We start from the raw sequence: 26,978 nt of genomic DNA on the forward strand, positions 1-26,978 counted from the left end.
AAACTCTAAACTACATCTGAGACTAACTCCTTATAATCTTCCTCTGCTTCTGACAAGGCCAGAACGTTAGTGGAATTAGGAGTCAGAAGACCTCAATTCTCATGACAGCTCCACCTATTGCCAGTGGTGTGACCCAGAACAAATTGCTTAACCTCCCTGTCAAACAGTCAAAGCCATAGATCCCTTCCCCAGCTGCAAGCTAATGAAAGAGCCAAGGAGCTAAGGAATGGAGCAAGTACTCTGTAGACTGCTGAAGGAAAACCAAGGAAACCATCCATCACTGTGATGGAGGGTGGAAAGAATCAAGCTTGTCTGCTCTGAAGGCTCAGGGGAGTCACACCTCTTCGCAGAGGCTGAGAGAATCATGAGACACCCTTCTGGCTGATGTATCCTTTCAAATGCTACTTCCCAATAGGATATCTATTCTTTTTAGAAATACTCTTTTAAAACACTCTTTAAAATATTATTTTAAAAAATGCTAACTCCAGGCTGGGCATGGTGGCTCACGCCTGTAATCCCAGCACTTTTAGGAGGCGGAGGCGGGTGGATCACAAGGTCATGAGTTTGAGACCAGCCTGGCCAACATAGTGAAACCATGTTTCTACTAAAAATACAAAAATTAGCCGGGCATGGTGGCGCGTGCCTGTAATCCCAGCTACTCCGGAGGCTGAGGCAGGAGAATCACTTGAACCTGGGAGGCAGAGGTTGTGGTGAGCCAAGATCGCGCCACTGCACTCCAGAATTTTATAACTAATGTGGCTCCTTCTATTTCAAGAAATTCTTCATTATGCTGGCTATAAAATGTGATACATTTATAGAATGTTTTCTCAAATGAACACCATTGAGTCTTTATATCTACACACATTATATCCCTGTCACTGCTTTTAAACCCTTTAATGTATTGTGGGGAAAAAATTGCAAAAGAAAAAAAAAGAATGAAGCTACATTGTCAGCATAGATTTTGAATGCATGATGTTCAATGCATTTTTATTTATTTCAATTGTTTTCAGTTCCCAAGAAAATAAATAAAAATTAATAACATTTTGTAAATTATCTATTTTCTCCTTCAATATCTTAAGGTACACAATTATCAAAGCTGATATTGAACACAAACAAATTGATACAATTCAGTACTCTGATAACATTCATTGTCAAATAAGTTACTTTAAACTGCATGCAATACAACTTTATGTTACATAGCATCTTTAATACAAACTGTATACCAAAATGGCTCTTCAAACTTAAAAAGTGCAATTACAGAGTGCAAAATAAAAGGAAAATACATTATATTACATTTAACATCATTAAGTTTGAATAACAGATATTTAAATAAAATTATTCTTTTTTAAAACATTAAAATACACACCAGAAATACTGTTTGTACAAGTTGTTACTCCCCCTTCTCCCGTATGAACAAGAATTTTTTAAAAGTCAGAATATATTGAGCATCGAATTAAAAACTTTTTTTTTCAAAAGTTTACAGAATGGATATTGGAGCAAAAATTACAAAGTGGGTCAGATACAGGTTTTTAAAAATTGCAGTATTGAATTTAAGAAAAGTCAGACACTAGAATCATATATTTGCTGCATAAAAGTTGATTTAATACCTGGTGGTGATTGAATTTAGTCTCAAAGACTCATAAATAAAAATCTGACTTAAGACATAGTCATACCAGTATACCAATTCTCCCATCGCTTTGACTTTTGGCAGAGAGATTAGAGCAAAAAATATTTAGGAGAACAGTGGAGTTACACTGTATTATGTATGTTTAATAAAATGTCAATTTTAAGGTTAAGGTTAAGGAAATCTCAATTTTAAGGTTAAACCTTGAGTACCAGTTATAGAACTTAATATTCCTGGTTAAAGAGTAGATTGACTGGGTTATTATGTGGCCTTGGTTGAAGACCATGAATTATGCATTTATGCATTTGTGGTTGCTTTGGTTCTCAATACACTGAATATGCATAGCCCCTTCTAGAAATATATATAGTGAGAAATCTGTAAAATGGGGGAGTTAGATTAAATGTGAACTAAAATATTTCCACTGTGTACAGGACACGTGAGCTGAGAGCAATCAGTTTTTATGTTTACTTAGCACCATCGTCACTAAAACAATTATTTTTGTCTTATTTTCACCCATAGAAAGTAATGTGGGTCACACTTTATTATTTAATATGCATTTACAAAGATCTATTTTAGGGATTAGCCTTTTTAAGCATTCTTAAAGATGAAAAATACAAAAATGACTTGTTTTTATGAATTGAGATACTTAAGATAAACTGACAAACCAAGATTGAGATGCTTACAATAAATCTTTTGTAAATGAAATAAATGGATTGCAGCTGATTTAATGAAGAGTCAATAGATTTTCTTTGAAACAGCCAAGATCACTGAAAATAGGCAGACTCTCTTCATATCTAGTAAGTGTTAATAAATACAGTTGTACCTTGGTATCCACAGGGGACTGATTCCTAAATCGCCCCCCTGCACATACTAAAATCGGGCACAGATGTTCAAGTCACTTATACAAAATGGCATAGTGTTTGCATATAACCTATTCACATCCTCCTGTATACTTAAATCATCTTTACATTACTTATAATACCTAATGTAAATGTTATGTGCGGTGGCTCACACCTGTAATCCCAGCACTTTGGGAGGCTGTGGTGGGTGGATCATGAGGTCAGGAGATTGAGACCATCCTGGCCAACATGGTGAAACCCCATCTCTACTAAGAATACAAAAATTAGCCGGGCGTGGTGGCGTGCACCTGTAGACTCAGCTACTCAGGAGGCTGAGGCAGGAGGATCGCTTGAACCCAGGAGGTGGAGGTTGCAGTGAGCCGAGATTGTGCCACTGCACTCCAGCCTGGGTGACAGAGCGAGACTCCATCTCAAAAATCAAATAATAAATAAATAAAAATTTTAAAAAAAAGTAAATAGTTGTTATAATGTATTGGTTTTTTGTTGTATTATTTTTTAAGTATTTTCCATCCTTCGTTGGTTGAATCCACAGATGTGGAACTAACCACAGAGGGCCAACTGTAAGTAGAGCACTTAAAATGTGTTCTTACATACTTTGACTTCAGCTATATTAAACAGGAAACAGAAATAACTTTCAATTGATTTTTGATTTTTCTTTTTCAATTGATCAATTGATTTTTCTTTTCTCTTGTTTTTAAGTTTTATATAAATGGTTAATAGAGCAATAAATGACTGCAGTTCTATGATCCATTAAGGTCACATCTACATACATGCTTGTATATGAATATACATACAATATGTATGTGAATATATGTATTTACTTGTTTTTGTCTGTTTATTTTCCTAATAGTAAGGGCAGGGCCAGGACTTTAGATGACTTTAGTCGTGTGATTGCACAAGGGTATATAATGCATGGATACACATGGAGACAAGTCCTGGCATCTGGTGCTCCAGAGGTCAGCCATGGCTTATTATGTCTTCATTGCCGTAGCACATGCCAGGATAAAAGTGGAGGAAGAACAGATCCTCCCTGACCTGGTATGTGATCCAGGGAGACTCTACTCAAAGGTTTAGCATTCAATGAAGCAGCCTCCCATAAAATCCAAAGGTGGTGGCAGCAGTGGCTCCTTATGCAATAGCCCAAAAATACTCCTATTAACTCACTGAGACCTATGGGCTCAGAGTGCAGAAGAAATCTTTGTCTCTTCCAAAAAATAAACAGATGTCAGAAAAATGACCCTGAGTTTTCACCTCAGCCTCCACAGGAAGGTGTGTTTAGGTTTCTACATTTTAAACGCTTTCAATTGAGATTTTCATTTGGAAAAATACACTATATCAATTTTTAAGTTTTTTCCCATTTCCTATGTCAAGATACAACTTTAAATACATAACTTTACATTCTAGAAGAAGCCATTTACTGAACTGTTTTAAAGTTAAAACTTTCTTGAATAAAAGACAACATGTCTTAAGACAACATGTAGAATTATTGTCTTCATATATTTTAAAATAATAATTAGTCCATCAAATTTTGGACTGTGATTTAATGTTAGAATTCAGCAAAGTACCTATAAAAAGAAATATCCTAAAAAGAAGCACAAATTTAGGCTTCAAGTGTGGACTTTTTTCTAATTGTCTGTTGAGCAATAATTACCTCACATAAATGTTATAATATACAAAAAAAGGACCATTGTGAAGCTATGAAATGCCCACTACTTAAATAAAATATTACAGAAAATTGTTGTTCAATTCATTTTACACAGGCAGAATCTGGTAGATGGGTGACTAGTACATGTAGGAGTCGTGAATTGGCATAGGGAACAGTCCACTGCCCCTCATACAACAGTTATAGCTGAGACCTGAGTGAAGAGAGCATAGAGTCCCCAGAGTTAGCTTGTTTCAAATGTGTAGTGTTTAACACAGGACCTATATTTGCTTTTCCCAAATTCCAATTGCATTACTGTTTTAATATGCGACACCATGGTGCCAACTAACATATCAAACCCTGGTACAGTCAAACCAATTATCATTGATTTGAGCAGAAAAAAAAACACTTACTAAATCGATTTGACTGTATATGTAGGCTTACAGAAATCTGTCATTTGCTAACAATTCTTGAGCTATGACCTGGGAATTGCTTACTTCTAAGCACTGTGCACCAGGAATATGAACTTTGAAGCTTTCAATGAAGCATTTAGCTCAGGAAATTACTTTTATATAAATATCAATTATCTTTTGATATTAAATATTTTCTGCACATTATACATTAGCAAATAGTCTGTCAAAAATAGAACAAAAATAAAAACATTTTTCAAGTATATTAAAATACAGTGTTATTGACCTAACACTTGACCCAACATAAATATTATTAACAAAGTGAGAATATTAATATTAACCAGGCACACTGTTATCCCTGCCATATCCCTGTCAAACTTGTTATCCGTAAGTTTGACAGCGCCATTCAGACTTGCGGCAACTCTGGATCCCCTGAGGTAACTCTCTCATATTCCTTCTTTGGTTCTTTACTTTTTCGATTCCTGTACCTGGAAATATTCACAAATGAAACTGTTAGCACTGCAGTTAACAGTAAAGGAAAAAGTGTGTCATATATGGACTCCAAAGGCACATTAGCATAGTGTTTCCAAAATGACAAAGTTGAACAGATTTAGGTTGGGCAAGGTTAAAAAAAAAAAAGGGGGATGAAGAGATGGTGTGCTGTAGTCAAACAATTTTGTAATGACATGATAAAACACACTTAAAGAGTTTCTCCAAGTCTTTAACGTGATCATGAATATTGTGAAATTCCAAGAGGAGTGTGACCACATTTAAGTCTGAGTTTTAGGTTTTCTTTTTCTGTCTCTCTTTCTTTCTTTTTCCTTCCTCTCTTCTAAGGAATGAATATTTACAAATCATGCTAGATTAATACACTCTGTCCATCACATTGATATAATGCTATCACTAATCAAAATAAAAATAATATTTTTCAGCCACTAATTTGGTGACCTACAATTTTGTAAGTGCTATATATGCACTATTTATTTTACCTTCACATTTGCTGTTACCATCCTCATCTTACAGATGAAGAAAGTGAAATACAAATGGGTTATATATAACATGCCCAAGGTCTCATAGCTAAGATTCATAGATTTGTCATAATTGAGAATCTTCTTTCATTTATTAAGTAAGCTATTTTCCTAATATTTTTCAGTTTATTTTGTCCCTATTTTGGAAATGAGACATGTAGCTTTGAGGAAACCACATCATGTCTATGTTTACTGGAAGAATATGAATTAAAAAGAATTTGTTCTTAACTCTGGCATTTGTCAACTGTATGAGCTGGGATATGTGAATGAACCTCTCTAAGCCTCAGTGCACCATCTATAAAGGGAAGGATTGTGGTCAAAGATTTTCAGGCATATTTCAGTTTTAATAGTATTTAGTTCTGTCATGGCAACTTATTAGGAAGGCATTATTATTTGATGGATACTTAAAATCAAATACGGACAAAATAAATTTAATATTATGAAAGTAGCACACTTTCAGACCTTCAAAATTGGAAGTGCGCTAGTTTCACAGAAAAATAAAAACTTAAATTCACCTTATGTAATTTGAACCTGCTTCAAAATATGTTTCATGGAGACATTTTAAAGGGAACTGCTATTAATTAATCCATGCTGTCCCCATCCTTTGCTCCTAACCCTAAAAAAAAACCTGCCAAACCATACTTTAATGTTCACTTTCTATTTTTTCTGTTTTCAGCTTGTGACAATAATGCACATGAGGATGGGGTACGGCTGTTTTGGGGGACTAACACAAACTCTTTCTTAACAACCGTTTTTTATAATTCTCTAGAAATAGTTCCACCAGTCTGCCTTAAATGGTAAGATAACCCAAGCTTCTGAGGTTACTAATTTACAAGGCTGTTTTTGTAAAAGAAAAAATGTGACTTGATGAATTAAATTCAGGTGGTTAACTACAACAGTAGCACCTTTCCTATGATTTACTTTCACATGAAATATTATATTACACACTAAAAGCAGCCACCCTGTAACTAATGTAGGATAAGAATTTCTGTCCATATTTTATAAAGAAAGGAATTGATACTCTCAATTTGACTTATGTAAGCTCACATAGGTAATAAGTACCAGAGCTGATAATAAAGTTCAATCCAGATGTTCTGCAGCAAAAACATTGTTTTAAAAAAACAATTTCAAGTTATTTCAGATTCAGGGGTACATGTGCAGGTTTCTTAACAGGGGATGATGCTGAGATTTGGGGTACAATTGATCTGATCTCTCAGGTATTGGGCATACTACTTAACAGTTTCTCAACTCTTGTAAATATCATTTGTACAGGTTTGATCTTATCTCTCTAATACTTTATCCATATTTTTACCCAGTTTATAGGTCTGCATTATGTAAAAATAATTTATAAAAGCAGAGTATAAAAAACACGCTGACTTACCATCTGCAGAAATAATATGTGGAACCGACAACTATGATAAGAAACAAAATAATAAGAATCACGGTCAAAGCCACATATTCTTTGCTTAAAGGTTGGTGGACGGTTAAATAGAAGTGTTCACATCGGACACCAGTATAACCCACTTCACACCTTAAGGAAAATACAGAAGAAAGAAAGATCAGTTATTTAAAAAGGAAATCATGATTATGAATTAGTTTTATAAGGACTAACATCACACTGTGATTCAAGAAATCAACAAAATTTGCTAAGGTTGTAAAGAGGATTTCAAAGAGTTAGATCAGTAAAGACAAAAGGGCTCCACATAGCTCTTGGACTAAATTGTGGTATTAAAACGACAGCTGTGTTCAGCTGTCATGGTGGCTGACAGTCTGCAGTGGTGTTTTGTAAGTTGTATAGGTTTGAGATGGCTTTTGTCTAAATCAGTGGAATCAATTCTTTCTTTGTTTGTTTGTTTTGAGATGGAGTCTCACTCTGTCGCCCAGGTTGGATTGCAGTGGCGTGATCTCTCAGCTCACTGCAACTCTGCCTCCCAGGTTCAAGCATTTCTCCTGTCTCAGCCTCCTGAGTAGTTGGGATTACAGGCGTGCGCCACCACGCCTGGCTAATTTTTGTATTTTTAGTAGAGGCGGGGTTTCACCGTGTTGGCCAGGCTGGTCAGGAACTCCTGACCTCAAGTGATCTGCCTGCCTCAGCCTCCCAACGTGCTGGGGTTACAGGGATGAGCCACTGCACCTGGCCTGGAATCAATTCTTAAAACAACACCTGATACAGAAGTTGAAGGAAAAGATCCAAAGCAGAGAGACACCATCTTGGCAAGTGTGAGAGGCATCAGAAGCCCACCCTGCTTTGCACCTCTGACATTTGTGTGCAGTTTAAAAGCTACTATTGATTACCTAATTTTTAAAAACTCAGAAAAGTTTCTAATAATATATATACTGCATTTAACAGCCCATGGAAATATGGAGTAATTTCAATGTATAAAAATAGAAATAAAAAGAGTAAAACTGCATTTGTTTATCACATGTTCTCACTTTCAAGTAGGGGCTAAATAATGTGTACACATGGTCATAGAGAGTGGAGTGATAGACTATGGAGACTTCAAAAGGTAGAAGAGTTTTAGGGGGGTTAAAGGATGAAAAGTTGCCTAATGGTTTCCATGCACACTATTCGAGGGGTGGGTACTCTAAAAGCTCAGACTTCACCACTACTGAATATATCCACTAACAAATCTGCACTCTTACCCCTAAATCTATAAAACAAAATTTTACAAACTGTGTTTGTTTATTTCTGACATATTACCTGCAGTAATTTTGACTCATGTCCACCAGGTAGATGCACTGTCCATGCAAACAGTAGCCATTCATGTCAGAGTTACACTTTGTTATTGACACTTGAGCCACACGTGGATTGTCTTCTGTCTGAACTGTAAAATAAGTGGAAAGTTGAATATATTCTGTAGCCTGTATGGAAGAATTTCTCGCTTTTTCATAACAGTAACCACTGAGCTGCTTCAACAAAACAGGTCAGAGGCCAATCAGTCGAGGACAATTTTGAGAAGTAGGAAGTCACTCTAGTTGACACACCCCCTAGACCAATCAATAAACACTTGAATACAAAGGAGAATGTCCAACAGACTAAACAAAAGAAGATAACATGCGAGGATTTCATTCTCAGAAGACAACCTTTAAGGGTAGAAAAGGCAAATTTAACACACATGTGTCATTATTCTCCAAGTGGGTGTTATTCACTTCTTCAAGCAAAATGTGTCTAATTTTTCCCAAGTCCCAAAACATTTCTGAAATCTATTACTCCCCAAAGCCGTTGCAAGCTCATACCATTAATTAATTCAAAGGAGCTTAATTCTACAGTGGATTTTTCATCAGTAAGACTGGCTTTGGTGTATGTTCTCAAGTTGTTGAGGTTACCATTAATGAATTAACCAGTCTCTCAATATCTCTACTGATGAGGCCTGAATCCAAACTAGACAAACCCTGAGTGAGAAAGGCCTGTCAGGCAAATGCAACAACGAAAATAGGAGCCTCTGTGTGAAATTCATTTTAGACAGTTTTAGATACCAGAATGTGAAAGATGCTTATAAAATCATTTTTAAAATAGCAACTTGATTGTAATACTCTTGCCCAAATAACCAAAGAAGGAAAAAAAAAAAAGGTGATGGGGGGAGGCTGACTAAACCTCCAGAGAACCTGATGGTGAGGGACAAAAGATAAAGTTGTTATGGAAAATATCCTGCTTCCTCAAAATAACTCAGTTATCTTGATTCTATAGCTCAGACTGAAGATAAAGCTGATCCCCCTTGGACTATATCTGGAGTCCACAATCCTCGAGGGAAAAAAACTGTATTACTTATCTTTGTATCTCTATGCCTTAGCACAGTGTTTGGTGCATACTAAGTACTGGATAAATGTTTTCTGAATAAACACTGTGCCTAGAAAGAAAGGACCATCATTTGTTCTTCTTACAAAGAGAGAGAGAGGGATAGAAAGAGAGAGAGAGAACCTACTCTGTACAAAGTTTTCCTGGTTTGCTGTTTTGCCTGGAATCCAGTCAGTGTGGTCTCTGAGAATGTTTTGCAGTAAAGAGCCAGGAGACCGCCAAGGGAATGCAATTTGTTGTTTTTGTTGTTCCCTATCTCTTCACAATCAAATCTGTGTATATAATTTGTCTGGTCCATCTCCTACCAGTTATTCCTTTATATAATTTTTTCAGAACATTAGTTTATAAGGTGGTTTAAAAAGTAATATAGCAGCTATTCCTACCCTTTTCTTTTTATTATCACATACTTATGGTCTTTGAGTTTATACTTCTGTTTAAAAATGTGTATTCTCTTGATGCCACATTGACAAACTTGGGCTTACCTAAAGCTGTGCAGTTATCACTGGACTCTCCTGGGATACATGATGGAATCACAGTTGTACTGAGGACTGCCTGTAGAAGATGGAAACCTATTTATGAAGAAAAATCAAATATATAATTAATGTTAAGGAAAGAAATCTTGATCAAATTTCTACATAACTGCAGTACTTATAGAGTTTTGTTTCATGGATTTGGTCCATCAAAACCATAAAACGAAATAATTAATGGAAACAGGCATATAACAGAAAATACAAACACCCCCAGCTATTCTGTGGAAGGATAAAAGCCTTGGCATTACATTCATGGTTACAGATTTGATCTGCTCTAAATATTTCACAATAACATTTTCAAAGATTTGATTTTGAAGTTTGATTTCCTAAGACGCACATCAGTTGGAGAATTTCCACTATTTTATTCCACCGTGTGCTCCAAATTAGACCCCATCACAAAACAAAAATGCTCTAAATAAAAAATCAGTTTCCACTTATGGTAACAAGAAACTCAACCTAAGAAACGTTCTTATTGATTTATGTACCTAAGTTACTCTTTGCATTGCATTACACATGAATATAGATTTTAATTAACACAATGCAAGCTAGGTAAAATCAGAATATATATTGTCTAATATGAGGAGGAACAGGCACACCAAATGAACCATACTGAGCCCTAGAATCCAGTTTCTGTCAGCATAGGAAGAGTTTGAATCAGCTGTTTCATCCTGTGTATTCAGTGAAAAGATAAAATATTGGAACACAGATATCAGAATGACTCAAGTAGTTTCTGAATTGTATAGGAAGCATCATAAGAAGAACCCTGTTCATTGCACACATGTTTACTTAAGAGCTTTTAGCTGCTTCTGTTTAAGCTTTAGGTATTTGCATTTCAAACACTCTTTCCAATTTATTTGAGTAACTGTCATATAGTAAATACTAATGGTGGTAGTGGTAGTAGTAGCAGCAGCAGTTAAGCTCCACTAAATTAATTAATGGCTTCAGCTTGCAATTGCTTTGGTGAATAACGAATTTCAGAACTGAGATTTGAAAAAACTTAGACATATTTTGTTTGAAGAAGTGAATAATACCTACTGTGGGGGATAATGGACATGTGTGTTAAGCTTGCTTTTTCTACACCCTAAAGGTTGTCTTTTGAGAAAAAATACCTCCCATGTTATTTTGTTTAGTCGGCTGGACATTTTCGTTTGTATTCAGGTGTTCATTGGCCTAGGGTGCGTGATAAATAGAATGACTTCCTACTCCTGAAAATTCTCCTTGACTGATTGGCAGCTAGGTAAAGGTAATCTGGGTAAAATCAGAATATATCTTATCTAATATGAGAAGAAATAGGCATGCCAGATGAACCACATTGAGAATCCAGTTTCTGTAAGCACAGGAAGAGTTTGAATCAACCTGTTTTGTTGAAGTAGCTAAGTAAGTGGTAACTGTTATGAAAGGATGATTAATGCCTCCATAAAGGCAACAAAATATATTCAACTTTCCACTTCTTTCACAGTTCAGACAGAGGACCATACATCTCTTGAACATGTACTATGTACCAGTGATATGGTTTGGCTCTGTGTCCCCACCCAAATCTCATCTCGAATTTCAATCCCCATGTGTTGAGAGAGGGACCTGTAGGGAGGGAGGTGATTGAATCAATGGGGGTGGTTTCCTGCATGCTGTTCTCATGATAGTGAGTGAGTTCTCATGAGATCTGAGGGTTTTAAAAGTGTTTGGAAGTTCCTCCTTCCCCTCTCTCTCTGCTACCGCCTTGTGAAAAAGGTGCTTGCTTCCCCTTTGCCTTCGGCCATGATTGTACGTTTCCTGAGACTTCCCCAGCCATACAGAATTGTGAGTCAATTAAAGTTCTTTCCTTTATGAATTACCCAGTCTCAGGGAAGTTCTTTAAAGTACTGTGAAAACAAACTAATACAACAAGGTATGGTCCTATTCACCTTATCTCTATTATACTATTTAGTCCTCTCAGTGCCAATTTGAGGAAGATACTATTATTATCCCCATTAGAGAAAACTAAGGCATATACAGTTTAAATAACTTTTCCCAAGGATACATATTGTTAAATGAGCCACTTTATAGAATTTGGAAATAGGCAATAATACTAGAGTATAATGGACATCACAGAGAACAAATTATGGTAGCTGTAATTGAAGTAGAGTATTTAACCCAACATAGAGACCACAAAGTATGGCGGAAGGCAGCCTTGTGAGGAAAACTTGAGCTACGTGATCTTGAAAAAGTTAATTTACTTTTCTGCAGTCTTGTGAGGAAAAGTTGAGCTATGTGATCTTGAAAACATTAAAAAGAGTTTAATGTTTATCTAAGTTTTTCTATCTTATAGATTTTGGGGAAGAATACAGTGAAATAAACTAATTTTTTTTTTTGTTTTTTTCCTGAAATGGCTGACATATCCCTAAATATTTGTTCCTTCACTGGCAACTTCTAGCCCCTGGTATTAGCAGTGTATGCGGACAGTGCCCTCTACTGGTTTATAACAAGTTTGTACATCTCTGTAATTTGGTACTATAAAGAAAAATTTAATTCATGTAATACAGGAATTTTATTTTTTCTCAGTTAGGGAAGGCTTGTATCTGTTAAGCCGATTGTATATTTTTGGGTTCTGAAAACTAAATTATACATCGGCATCAGCATCATAATGTGTAACTTCATATATCAAATTTCACACTTAATTCTGTGAAGTAGTTATTAGTCTCAAATACCCTCAGTGTATTTAAATTAAATATCTTGTCTAAGATCACTTATGACCACAGAAGAGTTACGAATTTATCTTTTGACATCAAATCTCCTATTCTTCAATGATTTGAAAATTCTGTTGTTTTTAAAGATTCAGAATTATCCCCTCCCGACTCTATGTTTTTCTACAATATACATGCTGCTTCAATTGCTCTTACGGAACCACACAAAAATATATTTTTATTGAATGACAAAGAAATAGCTAAAGCTTAGATTTCATTGTCAGTTGAACCGAGCTGAAAAGTATTTCACTAAGCTTTTTATCGAGGATAAGTTAGATTCTCATTCAAGTCAATTTTATTTTAAATCCCAATAATAATTTCACCATACTTTCACTGCTGAAGAATTAAATCCTTTAACTAACACAGTTTCCTCAATACAAATTGGAGCTTTAGTTGCACGTGCTTATATCCTTAACATTCCTGTTCCTGTATATTTCTTCAACTGAGGAAAGTTTTGGAGGAGACATTACCAATTCTCCCTCTAGGAAAATGCTAGCCAGGGGGAAAAAATGCACATTTGAAGCTAGTTTCTCTATCCTTTGCATAAACTAAAGCCTAACCTTTTCTGCTTGGAATTGCCTCCAATTGCAACCTGCAAGTATTATAGAATCCAACTTACTTTGGAGTGTTGCTGTTAGTCTTCTTTTTTAAAGGTTTTTAGTAGTTGTTAGTTTTTCCACCGCTGGAAACTTTGTTCCAGTTGTTCAGGCCACAGGTGAAATATTTGTCTTTCTTAATTAAAGAATGTTCAGCTCAGGGTGTGCCTCCACAAAAACTGGGCTTTCCTTACTTGTGACGCTCCCTTGGACACAGTCCATCGCTCAGGATAGTTTCTGTGAGACTTGCTGCATTAATCCTACAGCAGGATATTTTACAGGTGGAATCATATATAATTTTAAATGTTCTTTTCAAATTAAAGTGTATAAATGCCATTCCATCATGGATGGATGTGGCCAATAAAACAGCAAAATTAATTCTAAGTCATGTCCATCTGCACAGCACTATTGCTTTAAAACAGTAGTTCTCAAATGTTCCTGCAATATGCCTCTGCTCCCAAACACTTGTAAACTAGGGTAGAAGAGTGAATGTGATACAATGAATAAAAAATCTACCTCCAGAGAAATATTATATCCACTATGCGGTTACCCTTAAGAATCCCTAGTCATTATTTTAATGAGTCATACAGGGAGGGAATAAATGCTACTGTCATATGCATATATTTCCTTAATGTCAGGTTTTTCATGACCTGTTATTTGAACATAATTTCTGTATGATTGGACCTCAAATATTATATTTGACTTTTTCATTCTTGACAGTAGATTCTTGCTAAGCAAATAATTCACTACGATACTAAAGATTTTAGATAGTGTCTGTGTCAAAAAAACAGATCTGGTGGCATTTCTGGTCTGGTGGCATTGGTAACTAAGATACAGAGGAATTTCTTGTCAGATGATGTAACACAGATGATCTGTAAACTCAAAATTGGCAGTTGGCACTTCTTTTACAATACAGCTACAAAAATGGGAATGCATTCAGAGGTCATTATTTCTATCAAATTTCCAAATGGGTTTTAGGAATGTGAACCTCACCTATATATCTCTCTACCTTCATTTTTCAGGTTATGTTTCAGTGAAATCTCAGATGTGCCAGCAGGAAGTGGTGCCAGTGACTCAGAGGATACAAATCGCCTCTTCCCTGTGAGTCAGGGCCAAGCCTACACCCTTACACAATATTGGGGGCCACGTGTGGGAGAGGTTGAGTGCCATCACAGGAATGGCAATAGCAGTAAATGTCGTGGGCCCTGGAGCACTACGAAGTGGTTGCCCAACAGTCAGACAAAATGCCAGATGTAGAAAATGCACTTCCTATTGCATATGGTTTCTTTTGACCTTGCTTCCTTTTTATTTATATTTACTTTGTTTTTCGAGGCTGTTGCTCATTTGCCCAGATTGGAGTGCAGTGGTGCCATCACAGCTCACTGAAGCCTCGAACTCCTAGGCTCAAGCGATCCTCCCATGTTGGCCTCCAAAAATGCTAGGATTACAGGCTTTAGCCACTGTGCCTGGATTGACCTTGCTTCCTAAGGACCACACTGAGGGCTCATCCAGAAAGAGGCCAGTGCAGAAGAGGCTAGGATTTGGTGACTGGATGATCAAAGCCAAGTCAGCAAAATCAGTTGCAAATCTTAGGGTGAAATGACTTTTCTGGAAAACAATCAAGAAAATTAAAATGATCCAAATTAAAATCAGATAGGTTACAGAATAAAAGAAATGCATCTCATTTTCCCAATTTAACCTTTTAGGCTATTTAGACCAGAAAAGCAAACTTGTGCTGGGTCGCAGCATTTGTCCAGCCCAAACACATAGCAAAATCCTCTTTGTTCACACTTTTGCTGTGATCACATGCCAGCCTGCTCAGACTGTTCATTTTCTACCAACTTCCATGGCTGTCCGTGATTTTAGAATTTGTCTATAACATAACAGGCTTGTTGGGTCTTGTGTGCTTTTAAGGAGTGAACATGCCTTCGCTGTTTCTGGATGTCTTTTTGTTTTAAATTAAATTCCACTATTTGATAAACTCTTGCTTCACCTTGGTCAAAATAACTCTAAAACTCATTATCACATCAGATACTGAAAAGACTTACTGTCAGCACCTTCTAGTTTTCAGAGTATATATATACACACATATATACACACATATACACACACATATATATATATAAATCTATAGAAAACTAACCTTGCCTTCTGCCAGTAATAATTCTATTCCTATATATTTTTAATGTTTGCTTTGTAACTACACTTCATTAAGACCTAAGTGTAAAAACTGTTTATAGCAATTTGAGATAAAACATATGAAACCCAAGGTTAATATAACAGGTTAAAAACAAGTAATTATTTTAATTTTGAGTTTTGAAAAATAGCCATAGAATCTTCCTTGTGAAGTAGCAAAAATATTAATATGCCATGTGTTTCTAGTCATAAGCATTAAGTTATACTCTCCAATTTAGGTAGTCATTTCTAAATCATACTTCAAATGCTAATATATTTCACTTACATATTATCATACAATGCTATACTTAAAGCTAGTCAAATAAAGAATCAGTGAGTCAAAATATAAGGGAATTATCTATTTTACCCTAAACAGGAATTTAAAGATGTATATCTTGTTCATAATGGAAGTATTTCCAGAATGCAGGAGAATACATACCAACCCTTGTGTAAAGAGTACAACCCAGCACTTTGGGAGGCCAAGGCTGGTGGATCACGAGGTCAAGAGATCGAGACTACCCTGGCCAACATGGTGAAACCAAAATACAAAAAAAAAAAAAAAAAAAAATTAGCCAGTCATGGTGGTGGGCACCTGTAGTCCCAGCTACTCAGGAGGCTGAGGCAGGAGAATGACATGAACCCGGGAAGCAGAGGTTGTAGTGAGCTGAGATCGCACCACTGCACTCCAGCCTGGTGACAGAGTGAGACTCTGTTTCAAAAAAAAAAAAGAAGTATTTTCAAATTATCTGAGTGTTTTGAATTTTGTGACTAAAATCTCTAAAGGTGGGACTTGCTTCCCCTAAAAACCAAACCTTCATATATAGAGTATTATTTCAAATTTTCTGTTGGAAATGTATTTTTTTTTCCTCAAGACAATCTTACATAAGAAGAGTTTTTTTTATAACCTTTCTACCTTGACTCCCTTCCATCTAGCTTCTCGCTTCTACTCCTATAAATCCAATTTAAATTATTCTTACATTGTTACTCCAAAAGAAAACTCTCCTAAAGGAGCAACAGTTTGGACTATAAGTGTCTGCAATTTGCCTTATTTTCATTATGGCCACATTGTAGCATGAAGCTTGGATATTTAATGGCATTTTGAGAAACATATTGACTACATTGTTTTCTCTGTAGATGCCTATGGCCAAACATGAATCTGCAAGGATAAAGTTTTAACCAGTGAGCATACACAAAAAAACAGAAAGGGAATACATTAAACATGATTTCAAAAGACTCGAAGTTAATTACTTTTTATTCAGAGAACCGACATAATACAACTTACACACGGGAGGCTGCTAAGGAATTCTACTTTCAGATCATAGAGTTTATGAAAACATAGTTTGAGTTGACATTGGCGACCTTGACTTCAGTGAGAGCCACATATGCCTCCATAGCATGATAGCCGGGTGGGATGGGCTTAGTTACAATCCAATCATCAAAAAGGAGGACAGCTTACCCCATCCTTGCTTTTAGTAACTACATTTGTCAAATAATATTTACTCAATAAATATATATTGAGAGTTGTCTACATGCAAGATATTGAACAAAATACTGGAAAGAAAATTGGTACAAAAGACATTGTTCTTGCCCTAAATAGACTGAAAGGAGTTGGACACCTAAGGGTGGTAAGGAAAGGAGAGAATTTATAGATGATGCGAAGTTTTTAGTCAGAAAAAAAAAACAGAGAATGCTACCATTAAAAAAGGAGGAGACATAGGTAGGGCAGCAGACTTTTGGTGGCGTTTGGACATGAAGGCATGAAGAGAGTGAACACATTTGAGTTTAATGTTTATCTGTAGGTATTGCCTATTTATATTTCTGAGGTTATTGGGAAGGAATAAGAATGTATTTGGTGATTAGGAGAAGTCTATTTGAAAGTCATATGAGGAGATACTACCTTTAAAGGAATGGAAGTCATTTAAATGTTCTGAGGAAAATAGTATACAATGGAAAAGAACAGACCTTTGAGAAACAGGTAGTAGAGAGCAGACAGAAGTGGCCAAGAAAAGAGAAAAATAAATTAGAGAAAAAAAGAGAATTAAGTGTGCTGAGAGTTAAGAGAGTAGAGTTGTAAAAGGAGGTAGAGGGTGGTTATCAAAGGAATAATCAGAGAAAGTATTCATGATTCCATCGTAAATAAGACTCATCATTATTAGATGCGAATGGTGCTAAAATCAGCAATAAATATTGCCAAGCTGATTTTTTAAACATGAGAATGGGCTTTGTATTTGTATCTAGATTATCATTAAAATTAATTATGTCTTGGTAACTCAAGCACTAATTGTCCAAACTGTGAATTATGGGTGGCAATGTGTAACAGCAATAATAAAAAAAAAAGTATAATTGTATGTTATTGGTTCTCAACTGGGAGCAAAATTGCCAACCAGGATTGGCAAAATTGTATCCCTGGTTGGCAAAATTGCTCCTGGGAACCATTGGCACCATATGGTAATGTCTGGAGACTATGTTGGTTGTCACAACTAGGGGATGCTACTGACATCTAGTGGGTAGAGACCAGGGTTGCTGCTAAACACCCTGCAATACATAGGACAGCGCCCCTGCAACAAAGAATTATTTAGTCCCTAATGTCAACTGAGACAAGGTTGAAAAACCCTGCATTAGTCTCATGAGAAATGGAATCCAGTTCTAGCTCACATACTTATTTTGTTTCCCTGCAACTGAGTTTCCTTATCTCTGAAAACAGAGAACAAGGAGTGAGGTGGAGTAGAGGGTGAAATGAAGTTTGGATTAGATTTCTCTAAAGTTTCTTTAATTTCTAAAACAATGCTTCTCTTTCTGCCACTGGGAGTCAATCACTGCCACTTTATTCAGTCATATCATGGCTCGGTAACCCCTCTCTCTTCCTCTCTTCCTCTCTCTCTCTCTCTCTCTCTCACACACACACACACACACACACGAATATCTTCAGTTAATACAGACTATAATAAGAGATAAAAATGTGAAAGAGAGGGAAGAAAACTTATTAGACTTCATCAGAAACAACAACAGAATTGAATTTCCCAAAATTGTGACTTAACCTCAAGATATTTTGCTTCTCAAAATATATTTTTAAAATACTTTTAAATACGCTTTTAAAGTACAGCTAATTGAGTCTATAACACAGTGGTGATAACTCCGAATAAAGTATCAATGCAATCATCCATCTAACAAACATTTATTGTGTTTATTATAAGGCCATCACAATAGAAATGATAAAAGATGACTATAGCACCAGCAAGGAGGGACAGAGTTATACTATATAGTGTGGCGTGTGGTGTGACAGGGTCATAGGACAAAAGGAATGGGAAAGGTACAATGGAGGAGGGTCAGGACTTATCAGAGAAGTGCCTAAGGAAGTGGCTCCTTTTCCAATCTTAAAGAGTGAGTACTTTCACCGAAAGTAAAGAGTGACTTGAAGGCATCGATAGTAAAGGGTACAGCATATTCAAACCTAAAGCCTTACACGCTGTGTAACTTCTGTTTCCTTATTTGTAAAACGGGAACATTAATAACTTTCTGGGCTAAAAAGGCATCCTAAGAACTAAATGAGGCTTTTTATTGTAAGAAACCATTTTGATGATAACAGCGCTAATTTTAAAAGTGTTTTCTATGAATTCATGTTATCATCTTATCCAATAAATCTAGGTACAAGGTTATTGCAGATAACCTTTTTTGGGGGGGAAGAGAAAACTGAGGCTCAGAGATAAATCACTCTTTCTGAAAGTACGAAATAAAAAAAAATGGCACATGAAATCTGTGTTTTATACACTATACACTATGCCTCTTAGTTTAAAACTATAAAATTTACATATATAAAGATGTGTGTGTGTGCACACATCAATCACTTTCATGCCTCAAATTTAAAATAGAGGATTTTTAACCTAAGAGATTAAGGTTCAACATTTTTCTTTCTGAATGTTACATATATCTCCATGGAATACATCCATATATCTATGGAATACTACTCAGTCATTAAAAGGAATGAAATAATGTCTTTTGCAGCAAATTGGATGGAGCTGGAGGTCATTATTCCAAGTGAAGTAACACAGGAGTGGAAAACCAAAAACCGTATGTTCTCACTTATACATAGGAGGTAAACTCTGAGTACACAGAGGCATACAGAGTGATATAATGGACTTTAGAGACTCAGAAGGGAAAGGTGGGCTAGGGATTTAAGAAAATACAATTAGGTACAATGTACACTACTCAGGTGACAGGTGCACTAAAATCTCGGAATTCACCACTGTATAATTCACCTATGTAACAAAAAACCACTTGTACTCCAAATGCTATTGAAATTTTTTAAAAAGGAGATGTAGAATAAACATGTATATTAAGAATCTTATGAGATATATTTAAAAATCCATTTTTTTCTGGACATTTATCAAATCATCGTATTATAAATAGTATCTTAGTAAGTTAAATCATTACTTTAACCTAGAAGGCCACTCAACCTTTATGTGCCCTATAACTAAACACCTGATCTTATGTAAACTGCATCTCCAGAGGACACTGAGTATGTCGCATTACTTCATTTTTCCAAAGGTTCCAGAATTGCCATGTCAAGACAATGGCTGTCAGACTACTCCTCCCTGAGGATCTTTTCTATTACACCATTGGGAAGCGTTCTCATTGTCTCCCAATGGAATGTTCCCAGCAGCAGTTACAGCCATATTAATTAGACGATTTGTATAGGCCTACACTCAAAGTAAAGACTGACAGATGAGGAAACCCCGCCTTAATTTACATTCTCTTTGAAGAGGATTTCTTAGTTGACATTTGCATCTTTCACGTGAACATTAACCAGGAAATGGGAGAATCTTTTGCAAAAATAGAAAACATTCAAATTCAGTTTCTCCAAAGTGACTATATGAGTACTGTTATTTTTTTTTAAACCAAGAAAAGACATTTACGTTCTCACAGTTAACCGGAATGGGCTATAGATTCCAAGTTGATCCCTTATCGATGCTATATTTAATTCACAATAATATACAAAGAATACAAGGAATAAAACAGACATAAGTTACCCTCTTCATTGCATTACTTAATGTAAATCTTGGAAAATATAAAAATAAGTACCCCAGTCAACTGACTTCAATGACTGCTTTATAATAAAAATCATATCTTAGGAACTGTGTTGATTAAAAATTATGAACATTAAGTAAAAATTCAACATATTTTAGCACAGTTTAAAAGAATAGTCACGTTTTATTTACCTGATTTTGCAGAGTCAGAAATCCCATTTGTACATGTGCTGTGCCTACGAGAGGGTCTGAGTCCTGGAGCAGCCCCAGGCTACTCTGGAACTTATCCATTAGAATCTGCTATGTTTATTATGCTCCTGCTAGCCCTGAGTCTCACTGGCTCTTTCCTCATTATCAAGAGTGACCTGGCCGTTTACTATCTCTGAGTCTTTGTAAGGTACTTGACTTCACTGGGCTAATCAGATCTACCTCACGCAGTTATTTTAAGAAGTAAAGGTAATGATGTGTTTAAAGCACCTAATACACAACATGGCTGCCACACAGTAGGCATTTAGTAACTGTTAGTTCTCTTCCTCAACTCCTGGATTAGGGTCCTAGTGCTGAATCAGACACCAAAATTACCCAAGCTGGTCACATGGCAAGACTATGAAGAAGGTAGCGAGGGTACCTGGTCAAAATCCAGACAGGAAAGGCCTGTCATCATGTTTTCTGACAAGATTTGTCATCTCAGATTGTGCCAAGACTCAGGTAACTCATAAACTCTCAGGGTCAACAGAAATGATCAGACAAGGCTATTGTCTCATTGAGATTTATGCTTCTCATATTTTCAAAAAAGAATATTTCTTCTGCTTACTTCTTTCTCATTGATGAAGTAGGACTAAATTGTCTTGGGGATGTCATTCAGGAACATATTCAAAAACTCATGTGGGCATGAAAAAAAATGTTTGATGTTAAATAGAAAGCCCCTGAACATAACTGCAGAATTCAAGATAAAAATTTCTCCTCCTCTCTTTAGAAAAATCACAAGATTAAAAAAAGACAATTCTGCTCTAAAATTATAGATTAGTTAGAAAAAAAATGTTATCCAGTATTTCAACTCTTTTACTTAATGTTCAGTAGGCCAAACATGCTGGCAAGCCTAAGTGTGAACTCTCTCACTTTGTCACTACTTTTCCATGGGAACTTGGGTCACAGTTCCCCAATTTATAAAACAAGAACTTCAATATCAAACACGTATAAAATGTAAAAATAACCAAATGATTGTGAGTGGCAATTTAAATCTGCATGTGTTAAGGGTGGAGGCTGGAATTTTATTCCCTAATCATAACTACATATAAATTCTACATAAAGCAGTTATAATACGTATGCTAAAATTTAAAATAAATGTCTCTCTCTTTTTCTGGTGGGAGGAGGACAGGATTTGGGAAAAGAATTTTTAAGAAATCTTTTGTTTGGGGAAAAGAAGGCAATTTCAGAAATAACATGTGGTCTTGCCAAAATAAGGCTATGGGCTCTGCATAACTGAATAGAGTTTAGAGATATAATACAGAACTTGAAACAGGAACTTTCCTAGTGGCAGAGAAATATCCAAACAAACTGGGAAAACAGAAACTGACCTAACTCATTTGGAAATGGGCTTGGCAGCTGACGAAATAGATGAACTATAATTAAGTAATGCAATAAAGGAGGTAAGCACTTTCATGACAACAAAAACACACACAACACACACACTAGGTAGCAACCAGGTTATTCACAGGCTCTTGCTGTCTCAAATTACAATATTCAGTGAAACACCCAGAACAGACATGTGCGTTGTTCCGATGCAACCTTACATGTGGGGAAAATAATAAGTGCTAAGTTCTTCTGACCTCGAGGTTAATTTCTAACTCTAGGAAGACTGCCACCTTTCTAATTTAATTATTTTCAGAACAAAGACAGCAAAGCCACATTGTTTACTGAGAATCTTCCAGCAAGTCTTTCTTAGCTCAGTTTTAGCAGAAATCACATATCTAGTTTCCACTTGTGTTCCTGGACTTAGACTTGTAAGTTTCAACTACGCATAATATGCATTTCATTACGTCTCTCAACTCCTGAGATAAGGTGTGTCAAAATAATAAATTTAACAGTCACATCCTTCACAGGTAGCGTTAGAGTGTCTGGGGAATTAGCCTCATTCCAACTTCAGGGAGAATATGAGACTAGTGGTAACTTATTTTCTTATTAAGATATTCGTATACGACTTCACACCCTCAAATTCCTTGAACTGAAGTTTAAGGAATTAGAACTAAGTATTTTTTTTTTTTTTAACAGAAAGGCTATTTAGGAAATATTTCCCCTTGAACTAAATAATCTTAAATAGGAAGACTGGCATTAAAATACCCTCAGCCATCAGAGGCTACGGGGTGCAATTAGCAGCAAGTGCAGAGCGCTTGCTCCAGAGGCTGCTTGGGAGGCTGCAGGGGAAAACGGAAGCAGCAGGTGTAGGGGCGAAGGGCGGTGGGAAGCGCCAGGACCTGCCCAGGGCCCTTCTGCTCCATGTATTCTCAACCAGCGTTTTATTTCTCGCGTCTGGAGCTCAGCCAGCTGGCACTGGCGCACACCAGCTCCTCTGGGAAAGCAAAACCAGGCTAGGTTTTAGAAAATTGAGTGCAACACAGAGGAGGAAAAGCTACCCCCTCCCCTCGCCCCAGCAAAAAAATATCTTACGCTAGTTTTTATTCTCCACTCTCCAACAAAAAGGAGCAAGACATGAAATGTTAACAGTGCGTTCTAGGCCTTTAGATTTCTAGGACTGGCAACTTTTCAAAAGAAAAAAAAAGTTTTTTCACCAACTTTTTATTTTGCTTAATAAGGAGGTATTTCAATCCATGCATAAAATATATGCCATTAACTAATTCACCAATAAAAGGCATTTTAACATCGATTCCCAGTCCCCACCCCCAGTCCCACCATAGGGAAAGACAGACTCACAAAACAAGACATAATTTTAAATAGAGCACACTTGAACCTGGAGACAACTCCGTACTTGTCGAATGACAAATGCACTGGAGCCTTCCTTATTTGTCTCCTCTTTGGGGCGGCCGGAAGGCAGAGGGGCAGAACTTACCCAGGCAGAGCAGCAGCGCAGGGACCCTGGCGGCAGAGAGCATCTCCATCCTCCTCCCCGCGGGCAGTGACGACAGGCGCGGGCGCTGGGGCTGGGCGAGGGCGGCTGCGGGGAGCGCACCGGCAGGGCAGGAGCAGACCGGCTCGCGGCAGTGGCTGGAGCGCGGCTGACAGCCTGGAAGGGGCCACACGTTGGCCGTGTCCCTCTGACACAGGAAATATCAGGCAAGTGAGCTCAACTGTCCGGTGCTGCGAACTTTATACTAGGGAGCCCCTCCCGGGCCCTAACGGGGTGAGGTCAAGAGTGCCCGGAGTTTCATAATTGGCCCGAGGGAGGACTGACAGGAGGACTATCCGGAAGTCATCCTCCCTCCCTGGAGCACCTGAGAGTAGTGGTTGAGGAATGAAAAAATGTCCTTCCGATTGGTCGGGGACTACTCCCGAAACTTTTCCATCTCCCTCCCGGAGGTGGGGAGCGTGGACCAGATGGGTTGGTTTGCTTTGTGGGGTCACCTGCCCTGTAGTGGGTGGTTTTAGTTGCTCAGGGTGACGGACATAACTTGAATCAGTCCTTTAGCCAAGGCTGGCGTTCCCCGTACATGCCTTTGGCGAGCTGTGTGTGTGACTTACTAACCTCAGTCAGGAAAACTCCGGTACTTGAAGTCTGTCAGTGATTCAGGCGCCCTCCCTGCATTTAAATGCCACCGCCCAGAAAAGCCTTTCCCATCTGCGCCTTCCTTCTGAGACCCCTGCTTCTAATGTGGCTCAGGCATTTATCACCTCAAAGTCTAGTCATTGTGAAGAAAACTCCTGTTATTTTTTTTTCCTTCTGTCGTATTTGCCATTTATCAGGCTACTGCTTATGATATGACTTCCTCCTAAATAGTGCCTTAATCCTGTCGCTCCCCTGTACAAAACTTTTCAATGACTTCCCATTGCTTTTTGGACAAGGCCTGCCACAAATGTGAAGCCCATCAATCTTTTTTTTTTTTTTTTTTTTTTTTTTTTTTGAGACGGAGTCTCGCTCTGTCGCCCAGGCTGGAGTGCAGTGGCCGGATCTCAGCTCACTGCAAGCTCCGCCTCCCAGGTCCACGCCATTCTCCTGCCTCAGCCTCCCGAGTAGCTGGGACTACAGGCGCCCGCCATCTCGCCCGGCTAATTTTTTTGTATTTTTTAAGTGGAGACGGGGTTTCACTGTGTTAGCCAGGATGGTCTCAACCTCCTGACCTTTTGATCCGCCCGCCTCGGCCTCCCAAAGTGCTGGGATTACAGGCTTGAGCCACCGCGCCCGGCCGCCCATCAGTCTTTTCAACCTCAGCTTCCACTATTTCCCCAGGCAAATTGCCTGACCCCAGTCAGGCTGGAAAACTCTTTAAGCCTTTCCTCACTCCCGCTTTCCTGCCTATGTTGATGGAGTCGTACTTTGAGGGAATGGCTACTTTTTAAGGGAATTTGTCAAATCCTGTTCAAATTCATGGTTCTCCTCAAGGACCTGGGCTTCTTAGGCTTATGGATCTCTTTTCATTCTCATCTCTTATAGCTTTTGTGGTTTATCTTCTCCCTAGCCTCATAGAATTCTAGACCCGGTACTTTACACCTGGGAAAGCTACTTTGTGTTACTTAACTATTTTGTTTGTAAGTCCTATGTTCAGCTCTGTACTGTGTAGATTGTCTTCCTTTTCACTGCACTCCTCTATAGGACCTAAGAACTGTGAGTCAATTCAGCAGTACTCATTTGCATGTAAATATATATATTTGAATAGAAAATGGAATCTAATGGATGTTAACTCCTTACCTTTTTATTTCTACTTTTTAAAAAATTATTATTACTATTCCTTTTTTTTTTTTTTTTTTTCTGGCTCTTTTCTCTCTTATTCTAAGGCCCTTTAATGTCCAGAACGCTTTTGTTAGAAACAAGTACTTCACCATGTTATCAGGGGTTAAGATTTAAACTGTCTATGTGAATTCCTGGACAAGTTATTTAATCTGTCTCAATTTCCTCATACGTAAAAGAAGGATAATAATAGTATCCAGTGCATAGGAAAATAATGGAAGTGCTTAGTACAGTGCCGAGTACAGAGTTAGTGCTCACCCAAAATACCTACCATTATATGCAAACGTTGATGCTTAGGATGGTGGTACTTGGTAGTTGGTCAATATTTGTGAGTTAAATGAATCAATGAACAGTAGGATAGAGGTAGGGTGGGTTCCTAAGCCTAGCTTCCAAATCTATCAAGCAAGTAGGCATTCAGTGACTTCTCACTTAATAGCTTTTTTTTTTTTTTGGAAAAGATGAAATGGAACCAAGGAAGATGATATTAGAAATGGGTTATGGTTTTATGGAGCATTAGAAATTAGAAAGAGGAAAAGTTACTTTTATGGTTACATAATGGCTTTTGTCCTACAAATTGGATCTGGAAAGAAAAAACAGTGCCAGTGTTTTGAGGAATGAAAGCAGAATTCAAATGAATGGAATGTCAACTGGGAGCACTTTCTGTCAGGTACTTGCGAAGAGTGAGAGGAAGAGTTTTTAATCCTGATTAGTGTCTTGTTTCTTTAAATGTAGTGTTGTGTTTTATGCTGAAAAGAAAGATGGTGGGGATGTGATGGGGAGAATGGGGTCATGCTGATAATAATTGACAACAGTCACCTCTATGGTATTGATATGTGAAGAGGAATTTTTTCACTCTGTAACTAATGCCTGCAAGCATGAGATATCATCACTGTGAAAAAAATCCTTGTGCTTGTCTCAAAATTTTCCACAGCAATGTGCTCTTCTGTGGGCTGATGTTATATGATGTGAAGAAATCTTTTCTTTATTAGTTCTATGTTTACTCAATTTTCTAGCCATTAGATTTTGAGAATGACTCCACCATGACACATCGGAGGATTTGCACTGCCTCCGCAAAATAGTATTCTTCTTCTTCTTTTTTTTAAATAATTGGGAACAATTTTCATTAATTGTTCATTTAAATATATATACATAGTATGAGGTATAATCATAATTCTTCTTAAAGGCACAAAGCTTATTTAAAGATAGAATGATTTGGGAAGAAACTAACCAGATCATATAGAATTTTCCAATCAGGAAGTGACTTTAATATGTCAGCAACGTCAGCAATTTCCAGTTTGAGACATACTGGGATTCCTTTCCGAGGGGTTGGTAAACCAAATTATCTGTAGACTAAAGACACACACGTATATATAAATACTATTTTAAACATACATTAAGTCTCTATTGTGATCAGTAACATGTGTTCATTTTAAATTGATACTGAATTCATAAAGGCTTTGTGGCATGTGTTTCTAAATTGATATATAACAAACATATAAGTGCCATTAAATGGGGAAGAAGAGTCTGGCAAAAAATAATCCTTTTAAATTAAAAGGGAGTCCTCTCATGAGAAAAATTAGGAAATCCTAGACTGGGAACATACACGCACAGGCCCTAAACTGATTATCAGTATTAAACTTATTGTAGACTGCACTCAGATGAAGCCCTGGGCC

At 37.1% G+C, this 26,978-nt stretch overlaps 1 protein-coding gene across 1 annotated transcript; it reads right to left on the reverse strand.

Moving 5' to 3' along the window:
* Positions 1 to 957: 957 nt before the first annotated feature.
* EREG (epiregulin) lies at positions 958 to 23,704 on the reverse strand. The gene is made up of 5 exons (XM_010377136.2): positions 23,473 to 23,704; positions 9,843 to 9,929; positions 8,266 to 8,389; positions 6,946 to 7,095; positions 958 to 5,024 (listed from the first exon to the last, which is right to left on the reverse strand). Exons 1-5 carry the CDS (start codon positions 23,519 to 23,521, stop codon positions 4,943 to 4,945), a joined length of 492 nt encoding a protein of 163 aa, XP_010375438.1. The 5' UTR covers positions 23,522 to 23,704; the 3' UTR covers positions 958 to 4,942.
* Positions 23,705 to 26,978: the final 3,274 nt, after the last annotated feature.

This window comes from Rhinopithecus roxellana, chromosome 2 (genome assembly GCF_007565055.1).
Source record: "Rhinopithecus roxellana isolate Shanxi Qingling chromosome 2, ASM756505v1, whole genome shotgun sequence".
Lineage (NCBI taxonomy): Eukaryota > Metazoa > Chordata > Mammalia > Primates > Cercopithecidae > Rhinopithecus > Rhinopithecus roxellana.

Excerpts from the sequence above, each read along its gene's own strand:
- EREG (XM_010377136.2), bottom strand. The coding sequence starts at position 23,521 with ATGGAGATGCTCTCTGCCGCCAGGGTCCCTGCGCTGCTGCTCTGCCTG. Across the intron at positions 8,390-9,842 it reads TGATAACTGCACAGCTTTAG|TTCAGACAGAAGACAATCCA; the intron begins GTAAGCCCAAGT and ends CTTATTTTACAG. Across the intron at positions 5,025-6,945 it reads ACATATTATTTCTGCAGATG|GTACAGGAATCGAAAAAGTA; the intron begins GTAAGTCAGCGT and ends GAATATTTCCAG.